At 38.7% G+C, this 13781-nt stretch overlaps 1 protein-coding gene across 1 annotated transcript in view; it reads right to left on the bottom strand.

Annotated features, from left to right (window-relative positions):
- Positions 1-13781, bottom strand: part of LOC145979448 (pickpocket protein 19-like) — a 72491-nt gene that overhangs the window by 42505 nt on the left and 16205 nt on the right. Inside the window, exons 2-3 of the mRNA XM_083112355.1 lie at positions 3107-3307; positions 1425-1578 (exon numbers count right to left, since the gene is read on the bottom strand). Of these exons, the coding sequence (XP_082968481.1) occupies positions 1425-1578; positions 3107-3307 (355 nt within the window). The remainder of the gene's footprint in view (positions 1-1424; positions 1579-3106; positions 3308-13781) is intronic.

Genomic DNA, 13781 nt, shown 5'->3' with positions numbered 1-13781 from the left:
CTTTTTGATTATTTTTTATTTAAATCTGATTTCTTTTATTTAAATCGATTTTTTTTATTTTTGTAAAAAGTACGCTTAAAGTTTCTGATCGGATTTTTGTCATCATACAATTTTTTTTTATAGAAAGGCTTTTTTCTAGTAAACGGCTCTGTAGAATATTTGAACAATTTAACTCATTTATAAAAATATATGTAAATATTATTTATTCTGTTTCTGTATAATATGAACCAACTATGAAAATGATTGTTGAGTGTGTTAATAAAATTATAATACGTAATTTCACTAACTTTTCTTCCAGTTAAAGGGGTGTAAGGGGTGATCTTCCACGTAGTACACCCAAATGTCAACCTCACTTCCACGTTAGTGCACCCTGGACTTAAGACTAACGAGGCTCTGGCGACTGGCCCCATGGCCAGTATAATTTTGTTTGTATTGTCCTGTTCTTTTGTCCTTATGTGTGCTGAGTGCCCCTTTACAGCCTCAGCTTTTAACAGAAGTCAGAACATTTTAAATTTTTTAGTTATGCAACGTTAGAGTTGTTATTTGTAGAGGTAAGGGGCTGGCCCCCGTATACTGTGACGGGAGCAAAATAGCCTAAGTGCTGACGCTCCCAAAATTTTAAATTCAAATTCAAATTCAAATTCTTCCAGTTAAAATAAAACATGCTGGATGTACTCCATAATTGTAACTAAATATTTTTTTAATCTTTGTAGCTTAATTTTGACATTTTTTAATGATAGTTTGCAAAAATCAGCTGCCATGTTTATTTACACTTTTAACATGATTAGTATTTTCTATATTATTCTACACAAAATGTTTGCTAATTTTGCCTATAAAAATTATTGAATTTTAAATCAAGCAAGAGAAATTTAAGTGTGTTTACAGTTTACATATTACATTTCCTTTCGTATGAGCTTCACACCATCAGTACATATATTTTATTTCCTTTCTTATCGTGGGGCGTTACCCCCACACCCCCTATACGCCTTCATGGCGTGGTGCTATGCACAGGGGAACACTTTACCTTTTTTTATCGTTTCTTAGAGCCTAATGAACACTATTAAATGATTACAAAATTAATGTACTTTCACCAAAAGTAATTCTGATATCTGCAAAATCCTTATGTACATTATTCTATAAATTATTTATTTAAAGTGATTTAAATCTGATTTTTTTTTTTAAAAAAAAAATCACCTCATTTAAATCGCGATTTAAATCAACCTGGTTTAAATGAATCCACCTTGTCCTGACCCTTTTACAGACCAAGACTACGATCCAAAGATCCGCTCTGACGGGATGTTGACCCTTCCAACGGCGTGTTGGGAGAAAGCGGCTAGATTTGAAACCAAAGACAAGAAGGTCCCTCACAGAGGAGCGAACACCGAAGCAAGTTATGTGTGTGGTGTATGTTGATAAATACTCACCTGTTCTTGAATCTGACTCGGAGCCATTGCAGGAAGTTTTGGAATGTATTGGCAGACTGAGACACTCGAGATGTTAGTGTCATTCATATTTCCAACGGCTTTGATGCAATCAGTGAAATTTTCCTTGTCTTCTGTCGTATTGCCCTCGAAGTACCTACCAGTAAATATAACGATTGAAACAGCATGAGACATATTTCAATATCATTGGTATTTCATACTTCTCATGAAGTATCAAATGAAATAAACTTGGCGACCATTTGAATAAATGTGGTGTCACCTGATATAATCAGGTTTACGTATTTTTGTACCTGATTGATGAATTAATAAAATATTTGAAGTAATGAAAATAATGAAATATCCAGGAATCAAACCTAGAACGTAGAACCCTTCGCAATTAATATGTTATATAACACAAGCTTAAACGACCAAATGAAGTTCATCCAGTTTTCAAAATATAGGGGGAAAAACACACATTTAAACATAATTCTCAAAATTCAAATAATCCAGTATTAAACATACTGAAACAAAGGAAAATATGTAGGCGTTAGCATTTCACATGGAGAGTTCTCACAAAGAAGTGACACACTACGTATTACACTGTAACAGTATTAATAAAAAAATGACCAGGTTCTCCTGGGCACGTACTCCAGAGATGAATAGATGCTCCATTTTCGTGTGAATAAAAGTCTTCCTTCACTGGGCGAGATATACACATACGCGTACTCTCATCTGCACATGTGTTTATATTTCAGCACCTAATCAAGATCTGAGAACGTGCTCTTATCATTCAAATCAAAATATGAGCACATGCTTTTTATGATTCAAATCAAAATATGAGCACGTGCTCCTTTACCATTCAAATCAAAATATGAGCACGTGCTCTTTTATCATTCAAATCAAAATATGAGCATGTGCTCTTTTATCATTCAAATCAAAATATGAGCACCTGCTTATCACTGGAGCAGGTACTAGCTGCGGAAGCAAGTCCATATCCTTTATTACTATAGGAAATGGAGCACATCACATGGTCCAAAAAAAAGTTAAGAAATGAGCAGGTACTCAGTTTTATTGACGACAAATTGAGAGAACGTCCCCCATTTCGTATGAATTAAAAAGGATGAGACACTGCTCACACAAGATTTTAGTTATATTTTAACTCAAGTGTTTTTACAGGTGTGTTTCAACTACGTCACAAACTGTTGCATCATGGCTTCGAGCAGCCATGATTGTGGCCAGTTCTTGTAAACATACGGAATTCAAGCCGGCGGGCGGGCGGGAATTATTAACACATACGTTCGTGATTTAAAACAATCGTGCAGTTGCTGCAGATGTAACGAACGCTACGTGATTGATATTTCCTTGCAAACGACAAATAAAATTGGCCGCAAACATGGCGGCCGTGTGCATCCTGACGTCACATGAAACCCACCTATAGGATTTACATATAGAACTTAAGCCAACTGTAGCATATTTTTTGTTCTTTCATAGTTTGTTTGCATAGTACTAGTGCAAAGCAAATTTAATGTTTACTGCTTTGTTATTATTTTTTGTACTTTGACAATTGCTGTATCTGGTGGGCTCGCTGATCAAATACATTTTGATCGGTTTTCTGTTGGAGTTGATATTTCCTAAATTCCGAAGTAAGTATTCCGGCATAAAATTCACTTTCAAAACAGACTTACTTTTCCACAAATTCCTCTGCTAGAGTGGAATGGTAATTTGGATATTTGCAGAGAGTAAAGGCAGGCTTTTTGATTCTCCAATCGAACTTGTTTCTTTCCACTGTTATTACAGTCGGCCTCGTCTGAAACTTCGTCCAAGATGAATGCAACACTAATGTTGTTGCTACAAAGCATGTTGCAAAGGTAGCCAACCACAAAATCCTGAAATAAATCGTAGTTTAAATTAAAAATAAATGCGTATTAGCTTTATACTTATAAGAGATACGATTTCAATTGCATTTAGCCACAATACATGTCTACCGTCAGCATTAGTTGGAAATATAAAATTTCATGCTATTGAAAATATATACAGTATATACCAATTGCGTAGTAATTTGTACACTTCTGCTTAAATAAAATGACACGTATTTCAACTGGCTAACCTTAAAATATGTGCTACTTTATGTGAACAGAAGTGTACAAAGAAGGTTTTGAATGTAAACAGATAAATATTCCAATCAATCTATCGATGAATAACGATTGCTTACAAAAGAGGGTGGGGTGATTGGAGAGATGGACATTGATGTAAGAACAAACTTCATCTGTAGGTTTTTATAGTTACATTTTTTGTATAATTGACTAAAGCTTATTTGTTCTAGTCAAATTCCTAGATCTAGTTATAATAGTATTTCAGATTATCAATTCAAATTTACATTTCAATTCACTGTGAGTGAATTGAAATTAAATTCATCTTGAGAAACTTGATTACTGTATCGAAATATTGGGAGCAACTAGAGAAGTTTCTTTCACCACTATGAAATCTTGCTCTTATTTCTACTTATATAGACATGATGCGTCACGGGAAACGGCCGGTTTTCAAATGGAGAATTCGAAGCAAGGAGAGGAGGTAGAGATGGAAGTAGGTTGGCATTGAATTCGCTCGGTTCGGATCGGCTGGGCTGGGCTCGGCGTATACATGCTATGCCAGTTGCATTCATGGCGCTGTGGATATTAGAGCATCGTGCGTTCGCATACGACAAAGGGGAAGGGGGACCCCCTAAGTAAGCACGCCAACTCCCGTATACAATTGAGGGTATGTGCTTAGGGTCGTGGTACCTTAAAATAAACCAGGACGTCAGTTTCCTGAATTTAACCCCCCCCCCCCCCGGGCCTTTTTATCCTCCTTCTTTTCGTCCTTATTTTCAATTTTCATACCGGGTGTTTCCACAGAAACGCCGTGATTTCAACTGGCATTTTAGAATATTTATTAGAACTACACAAAAAAAAATATTACATAATCTGATAGAAAAGTACCAAACTACCCAAAAGTTTAATGGAAAACATGTTCGAAATGTCCAGCTTGACGATTTATCACTTCTCTCACCCGGTTGCGAATACCTGACAAAGGGCTGCACGACTAACTTGTGCAGTACAGTCATGGAAAAAAGTTCTTCCCCATAAGGCTTTAATAGGAGCAAGTAATGCAGGAGGGTAGGCAACACATATTGCACCCTTCGATGATCGGGTGATTTTGCCTGTCTTAACACCGAGAAATGTGTTCCACGCGAAGGTCAACATGACAGGAAAGCAAAGAGGGTCACGTGACTATTGGTTACGCTTCTCCACGTCCCCAGTTCTTGATCCACATTGCAGAAAAAACAGAGCTGCATGCAATATATGAAAATAGGTTGTTTTCAATTACACGCTTAATTATGATTTTCCCAATTGTAAATCTATCAGACGTGTCTCCCGATTTAGTCGGGACAGTCTTTTACATTGAATTCCTGTTTGTCATAGGCGTAACTTGACGGGAGCAGAAAGGGCATTTGTAACCCCCCCCCCAAAAAAAAAATCAGGTTTCTTAAAGCTGCTAAAACAGGAATTAAATACTATGATTTGACGCGTCCAAAAAAAGTATTATATTGAAAGATTTTTCCCAAATACGTAGATAGCAATTTAATACTTTGAAAGTGTCTCAGATTTGTTTATTGTCACAACTTAGTGTGGCACAGGTCTACTACAAAAGTGGAATTTCGTAACAGAAATATGAACCCACTCCTTTTATTTCGTAGCCGATTTCATCTTGAAACTGAAATTAAGAATATTAGTTAACAATGTAATTGGTAAACAATAAAAAAATGTGTTAGACCCAGTTCTTTAATACCTTATCATAATCTTTATCGCAAGTTTAAATTTTGTTGTAAGTCCACTTTATGCAAAAAAAAAAAAAAAGGTAAAGTTCTCACCTGTGCTTGGCGCTACGCCATGAAGGCGTATAGGGGGTGTGGGGGTAACGCCCCACACTTTCTTGATTCGTTCGTGAGTGGGGGTGATGTGATCAGCATCACGCCCCTGACCGCCTTTACCCCCAGGGTTTCCCCTAGGTACCCATGTCATTCGACGCTGGGTGGGCGCTGGGGCCGCTTCCAACGTTAGAAAAGTTCCCGGGCTTGAACCGGCCGGGAATCGAACCCGGGGCCTATAGCATGGTAGTCAGACGCGTTACCGACTGAGTCACCGGCACAGATAGACTAATCTGAAGTGCATACAGTTTAAAGTGGGATCCGAACCACTATGTGCGATCACCTGGTGTCGTACCCCAGACCCCTTGATTACAAGGCCTTCCACTACGCCATAAGTGAGGCGCACACAATCTTTGTATTTCGACCTTTTTAAACCTATATGTATCATATAAGAGGTTGTTTAACGTTGCTATGCCTCTATGGATTATATTTAGCCAGTATTCGAGCACATAGCGTCAGATTTCATAGAATATAAGCTTCTCTTCCATGTTTATGGTTTCCTGTCTGCAGTAGAAAAACTGGCAGGTTCCCATAGCTTTTCTTTCAATAGTCTTCCAATGGTTGCATATCATATCACTCAAATTTGATTCATTCGTTTCGAACACAATCCCCGATGGCGCAGTGGGATCGTGGGCGCCTTGTAATTAAGGGATCCCGGGTTCGATACTCGGTGGAGGAACATAGTGGTTCGGATCCCCCTTTAAACTGTAGGTCCATTCACGATTAGCCTAACAGGACATAAAGTGGACTTAAGACACCAAATCAAGCAACCAACACAATCCCGTTATTGTCCAGATTATCCAATCCAGAACCTTCGTCGCGAATAACATAAGCAGGAAGACAACGTGAAATAACCGAACAGAAACAGAACCTAAAACCTACATCGGATAGATTGGATTAAGTCGACGATACAGCACGGGTTCTGAAATGAAAAAGAATACGAAAGTTTAATGACCTCTATACGCACCCACTTTTCCTCCACTCAATGGGGAAGATATCCTTCTAGCTGAGAAGCCTTTACGTAGGAGTGCCCTGAGGGAACTTCAAGGCCACGATGATAAAGTGTTTTACGTGCAATGACGGGACCAAAACATACGTCAGATAGCTGTGTTCCTCCTTATTTCGTACGCCATTGATAACTGGAACACGTGACCTCGTCTTTGGTAGAGCAGAAGCCTGCTTGCTTGCCACCACCCTTTAGTTCAGTGACCTTCGCCCGTAGTCAGCAAGAGTGAATGACTCACCAGATACTTGTTGTCTGTGAGGCTACACAAGAATAGATATTTCGTCAGTGGCTGTAAGTATTGTTTCATCTGCAGTTATATCAGTTAACATTTCAATAGTTTCCTTCCTAATGGTTACGTTAGTGATAAACATGTAAATTAGTTCTCGAGAGTGAACGTTTTATCTATTTGAACGGGGGATTTTTATACAGCCTGCATGTATTATTTTTTTCTGAAACAAGAAGAAATTCGAAGACGCAAAAAGAGTTGTATAAGAGTAGTTAACAAAAGGAAAAAAGAAGAAGAAAACGAAAATGTAAATGCTGAAATAAATTATGGTAGAGATCGAGTGAATAACATTTTGTCATGGGGCCTCCTCGATGGCGTAGTGATAACGTCGTCGCCTTGTAATCAGTGGATCCCGGGTTTGATACACGGTAGATGCACATAGTGGTTAGTATCCCACTTTAAACTGAAGGTCTAGTCCAGATTAGCATATCTGTGCACCAAACCAAAACTAAGAAAGAAATTGTCACAGTGTAAGAAAATTTCATGTTCAACCAGATACGAAACAAAAGGGAATAATATTTTGCAGGTTGGAGTTCACATCTGTAGCATCTAACCAGCACAATTATGAATCGCAACATATCGTATCAGATCCATTTTTATTATACATGTATGATAATATAAGAGAAGTAGAGGAAAGAGAAAACCAAGCGAAACACGGACGCCTTCTCCAGAATTTCAAATCTCGTTACATAAGGTTCTGGTTTGGAGTCCCGAACAGGCATGACTTTCTTGTTCTTGCCCTTTTATCTGCTTCATTTCATCATAATTCATCGTTATGGTTTACCTGCAGGGGAAGAATAATGACAATAATTGCCAATACAAAGCTAATGACAAACAGAACAACTCGATTACGGAGGTGCCAAGAAGAAACGAGACTTGACAGTGTCTACGTCTCTCGGTTTGTCGAATTGAAAATTGCTCTCCCGTTCTCGGTCTCGATTAGTTAAATATAGAAATCGAAAATGTATGTGAATGAATATACATGTATTTTATATATTCCGGTTTTGTAGGAGATTTCGTGAGTGATGAAATAAGTACTCTTCCATCGTATTTATTTTTATAATTTTTATTCCCTGTTCGATGATCGCGACGATAAGGACGAGTGACCATTACATGAAATTGATGACGAAATAGTCAAACACCCCCGACAAGGACGGTACTCAAACCCGGGAACTTTGGCGACGATATCGAATGTCAATCACTTAATGAGCTTGACCACCGAGCCTGCTTAATGTTGTTTCTGTCAGGTAATTCGTAATAATATCCCACATTCACTATCATTTGCTTCATAATTTATCTTATTGTTGTGATTAACCTGAATTCAAAGAATTAGTTGAAAGGCAAAAATGCAAGATTGAATGTCTCTGATGTTACTTCGTGCCGAATAATATGACGTGGTATTATGATATGAATTTTTTAATCATATAATATGCCTATTCATTCCATTGATTGATCCCAATTGAGCACACAAAATATGGTGTAATGTCCACTCCATGGAGAAGAGGTTAGCACAGCGCGCTACGATGCCATGGGTCCCTGGTTAGAATCTCGACTTGGGCGTGGGTGTCCTTGGTGAGTGTCCCTTCATCAATTTCATCATAGCATCACTCATCTTCATCGTCGCTATTTGCCAAAAGTGAAAGAATAGCAAATCTAAATAACAAACATCCAATCAAATCCAACATCTCTACCGATTTAATTCTATACGGTACCGAATTCCCACTTTATTACTGCATCTTAAGTCATTTTACAGCATCTCAATTGTTTTCCGATTCGAAAACATTTGGAATGTTGTTTTGTGCAGTTGATTGTGCATTGTTTCGTTGTTTGGATTGTTTAATTAACGTCGCATTAATTAGTTTTAGACCAATCGTGACAGGGGGAAGCAAGAGCACAAAGGAAGCGAAAAAGACAAGGAAGAGACCACGGCTTTCTTTAAAGATAGCATCCCGTGAATACAACTCAAGTGACTGCAGAATATTATGAATAAAATTTATTTCGCTTTTTCCTTTTATTTCAGTTTCAGTTATTTTACTTCGCTTTTCTTCTACCACTCGCGTTACTCGAGTCGGTGAGGAAGAATTATAAACTCGTGAAATGGACGATGGTACAAAAAAATATATGCCTCTCCCACGGTTCGATTTGGTTTGGTTTGGTGTTTTAAGTCTACTTTATGCGCAGTAAGGCTAATTGGGACTGGACCTACAGTTTAAAGTGGGATCCGAACCACTTGTGCCTCCACCGGGTATCGAACCCGGGACTCCCACGGTTCGAAACTGTCAGTAAAAATATTGTCTTATTTTTAAAATTTACGGGCAAATATGGTTTGTCACGTAGCAATTTTCGCTTATCTCTTTCTCAAGGGGTTCCATTGCCTCTCTGATGTCGTAGTGGTAACGTCTTCGCCATGTAATGAAAGGCTTCCGAATTCAATACCAAATAGAGAGGCATTTGGTTCGGATCCCATTTTAATCTGTAGGTCCAGTGCATGAACTGGACTTAAACAATTAACGTGTGGCATGTGGTCTGTGATGAGAACCATCATTTAAGCGAACCTTCTTGACAATGACTCTAATATCACTTGAAAGAATAGTATTTCCTTACGAGTAGCTCTTGTCAAGAAACCAGTTCCTGAAATTTTCTTCTGGAGGCATCGTAGCACCCAGCTGTTTGTTGTGGCTGGGGCACGAGTCATGTGACTCATGCTCTCAAAGCTCAATCCTTCCGGAGAACTCGGAATCACCAGGCAAACTTAAGCGAATATTTTGTTCTTTGGGTTGCATAAACAACAGGCTTTAAGACGTTACGAAATTCTACGTCCCGTGGCCCAGGTATTTTTTTCTAAGACTGTACACCGTTCGATATTTGCTTTCAAATGATCTAGTGGTCGCGGTCCTCGTTTGAAAACTTCCTGTTTTAGGAAACCCCACAAGAAATAGTCATATGGGTTTATATCAGGGCTAGTTGGGGCCACTCTAAACCATTTTGAAAGAAATGTATGTAGCGATTTGAAATCACACGATTGTTGAATTTTGAGTGGAGGAAGGTCAGGACAGGTTGTTGTATGCGGCCTAGCTCCGTCTTGTTGGAACCATTGCTGACGAATTGGACAACGTTTCCGACGAAGACCAGGACACGTATTCTCCAGCCGAAACCGTCGTTAAACAGAAACAACAGAGAGCGTGACTCAATAAACCAAGTCACCAGCTGAAAGTCTCCTGTCCTCCATTACTGTACTACAAACGCCTGACAAACACAGATAAAAATTAAATTAAACTAAACTTTAGACTTTTGTCAATCATAACATATACAAATTATTACTGTGACTATACTAAATATTTTTTTAGGGTCATTTGGAATCACGGCGTTTCTGCTGAAACACCCGGTACAGTCGGAGAAAGAATTACCTGGGCCACGGTACCTAGAATTTCGTAACGTCTTAAAGCCTGTTGTTTATGCAACCCAAATAACAAATTATTCGCTTAAGTTTGTCTGGTGGATCTGAGTTCTCGGGAAGGATTGAGCATTGATAGCATGAGTCACATGACTCATGCCCCAGCAACAACAAACAACAGCTGGGTGCTACGTGGCCTCAAGAAGAACATTTCAGCAAGTGGTTTCTTAACAAGATCTACTCGTAAGAAAATATTTTTCGAGTGATACTAGTCATTGTCAAGAAGGTTCACTGAAATGATGGTTCTCATCACAGGCCACATGCCACACGCTAATGGTTTAAGTCCACTTTATGCACTGGACCTACAGATTAAAGTGGGATCCGAACCAAATGTTCCTCTATCTGGTATTGAATTCGGAAGCCTTTGATTACATGTCGAAGACGTTACCACTACGCCATCGGAGAGGCAATGGAACGCCTTGAGAAAGAGACGAGTGAAACCATATTTGACGTAAATTTTAAAAATAAGACAATATTTTGTGGCTACAGTTTCGAACCGTGGGAGAGGCATATATATTATTTTGTCCCATCGTCCATTTCACGAGTTTATAATTCTTCCTCACCGACACGATTAACGTCAGTGGGAGAAGAAAAGCGAAGTAAAATAACTGAAACAGAAATAAAAGGAAAAAGCGAAACAAATTTTATCCATAATATTCTGCAGTCACTTCAGTCGTGTTCAAGGAATCCTACCTTTAAAGAGAGCCGTGGTCTCTAACTTGTCTTTTCCCCTTCCTTTGTGCTCTCGATTCCCTCTGTCACGATTGGTCTAAAACTAATTAATGCGACGTTAATTAAACAATCCAAACAACGAAACAATGCACAATCAACTGCACAAAACAACATTCCATTTGTTTTCGAACCGGAAAACAATTGAGATGCTGTAAAATGAAGCAAGAAGCAGTAATAAACTGGGAATTTGGTACGGTATAGAATTAAATCGGTGAAGATGTTCCATTTGATTAGATTTTTGTTATTTAGTGTCGCTATTCTTTCACTTTTGGCAAATAGCGACGATGAAGATGAGTAATGAGTGATGATATGATGACATTGATTAACGGACACTCACCAAGAACACCCATGGCCAAGCCGAGATTCGAACCAGGGGCCCATGCTGTCGTAGCGCGCTGTGCTAACCACTCCGCCACGGAGGTTGGTTAGAAGTGGACATTATACCATATTTTGTGTGCGCAATTGGGATCAATCAATCGAATGACTAGGCATATTATATTATTAATATATTCATATCATAATATCACGTCATATTATTCGGCACGAAGTAACATCATAGACATTCAATCTTGCATTATTGCCTTTCAACTATTTCTTCGACTTAGGGTTAATAACATCAATAAGATAAATTATGAAACAAATGATAATGAATGTGGGATATTGACAGTTATTTCGAATTACCTGACACAAGCAACATTAAGCAGACTCGGTGGGCAAGCTCATTAAGTGGTCAACCTTCGATCTCGTCACCAAAGTTCCCGGATTTGAGTACCGTCCTTGTCACAGGTGTTTGAGTATTTCGTCACTAATTTCATGTAATGGTCAGTCGTCCACGGCTGGGAAGAAAAGTGATGTTACGTAACAAAACTAATAAAAATAAACATGATCGAAGAGTACTTATTTCATATCTCACGAAATCTCCTATAAAACCGGGATATATGAAATATATGTATACTTTTTCGATTTCTATATGTAACTAGCCGAGACCGAGAACGGGAGAGCAATTTTCAATTCGAGAAACCGAGAGACGGAGACATTGTAAAGTCTTGTTTCTTTCTTGACATCTCCCTAATTGAGTTGTTGTTCTGTTCGTTATTGGCTTTGTATTGGCAATTATTGTCATTATTTCTCCCCTGGAGGTAAACCATAACGACGATTTATGATTAAATACATTAAAGCAGATAAAAGGGCAAGAACAAGAGAGTCATGCGTGCCCGGGACTTCAACCCAGAACCTTAAGTAACGAGATTTGAAATTCTGGAGAAGGCATCTGTGTTTTGCTTGGCTTTCTCTTTCCTCAACTTCTGTTATTTTATCATGCACGTATAATTAAAATGGATCTGAGAAAATACGTTGCGATCCATAATTGTGTTGGTTAGATGCTATAAATGTGAACTCCAACATGGAATAAATTATTCCTTTTGTATGTGGTTGAACATGAAATTTTCTTACACTGTGACAATTTCTTTTTTTTACTTTTTCTGCACAGATAAGCTAATCTGGACTGGACCTTCAGTTTAAAATGACATACGAACTACTACGTGCATCCACCGTGTATCGAACCTGGGATCCCTTGATTATAAGGTGACGACGTTATCATTACGCCATCGAGGAGGCCCCGTGAGAAAATCTTATTTACTCGATCTATACAATAATTTATATAAACATTTACATTTTCGTTTTCTTATTTCTTTTTTGTTAACTACTCTTCTACGACTCTTTTTTTGTCTTGGAATTTTTTCTTGTTTCAGGAAAAAAATAATACATGCAGGCTGTATACCCCCCCCCCCCATACAAATAGATAGAAAGCTCACTCTCGAGAACTAAACCATTAGGAAACAATTCGAACGTTAACTGATATAACTGCAGATGAAACAATACTTCCAAACGCTAACGAAATATCTATTCTTGCATAAGCTTACAGACAACAGGTATCTGGTGAGTCATTCACTCTTGCTACGAGCGAAGGTCACGGAACCAAACGGTGGCAAACAAGCGTCTGCTCTACGAAACTAGGGGTAGCAGACGAGGCGTGTTCCTGTTATCAATGACGTACGAAATAAGGAGGAACACAGCTTTCATATCAAACTAGACCCTTGTTTTGGTCCCGTCATTGCATGTAAACACTTTTTCGTCGTGGCCTTGAATCCCTACCTAAAGGCTTCTCTGCAAGAAAGAAATCTTACCATTGAGGGGAGGAAAAGTGTGTGTGTGTATCGAGGTCCTTCAACTTTCGTATTCTTCTTCATTTCAGAACGCGTGCTGTATCGTCGATTTAATCCAATCTAGCCGTTGTAGGTTCTGTTTCTGTTGGGTAATTTCACATTGTCTTCCTGCTTATGTTATTCGCGACGGAGCTTCTGGTTTCAATAATCTGGACGATAACGGGATTGTGTTGGTTGGTTGATTTGGTGTCTTAAGTCCACTTTATGCACAGTAAGACTAATCGGGAATGCATCTACAGTTTAAAGTGGTATCCGAACCACTATGTGCCTACACATTACTTTGTTGCTAGATATTTGCATGCTAAGATCTAGGAAATGCTACATTTACAGTGTGTGTAATTGAGAGTTATTTCGGATACGAAGAATTGGAGAATGGAGTAGTGATAAAAGTATCACCTCACATGTTTGAATTATAGCCCCCCCCCCCACACACACACACACAGGACATCGGCCGTGGTTTTTATAACGAAATATAACATGAATGAATTGTGTCAAGAAAAACTGGAGCCTATTCACATCCCTACGGAACTTGGAAGAAGTCCACATAGAAATTAGAAAGTTCTGTTCCGACAAAATCGGGACGTTTAGTAAATGAAAGAGCAAAGTGCTACCTTGTGCTTTGCACCAAGCCATGAAGGCGTGTAGGGGGTGCAGAGTTAGGGTCCCACACTTTCTTGTTACGGCCGAAGG

This window comes from Lepisma saccharinum, chromosome 1, assembly GCF_977018435.1.
Source record: "Lepisma saccharinum chromosome 1, izLepSacc3.1, whole genome shotgun sequence".
Lineage (NCBI taxonomy): Eukaryota > Metazoa > Arthropoda > Insecta > Zygentoma > Lepismatidae > Lepisma > Lepisma saccharinum.
The sequence above is the reverse complement of the archived record's forward strand: the minus strand, read 5'-3'. Positions and strand labels throughout refer to the sequence as shown.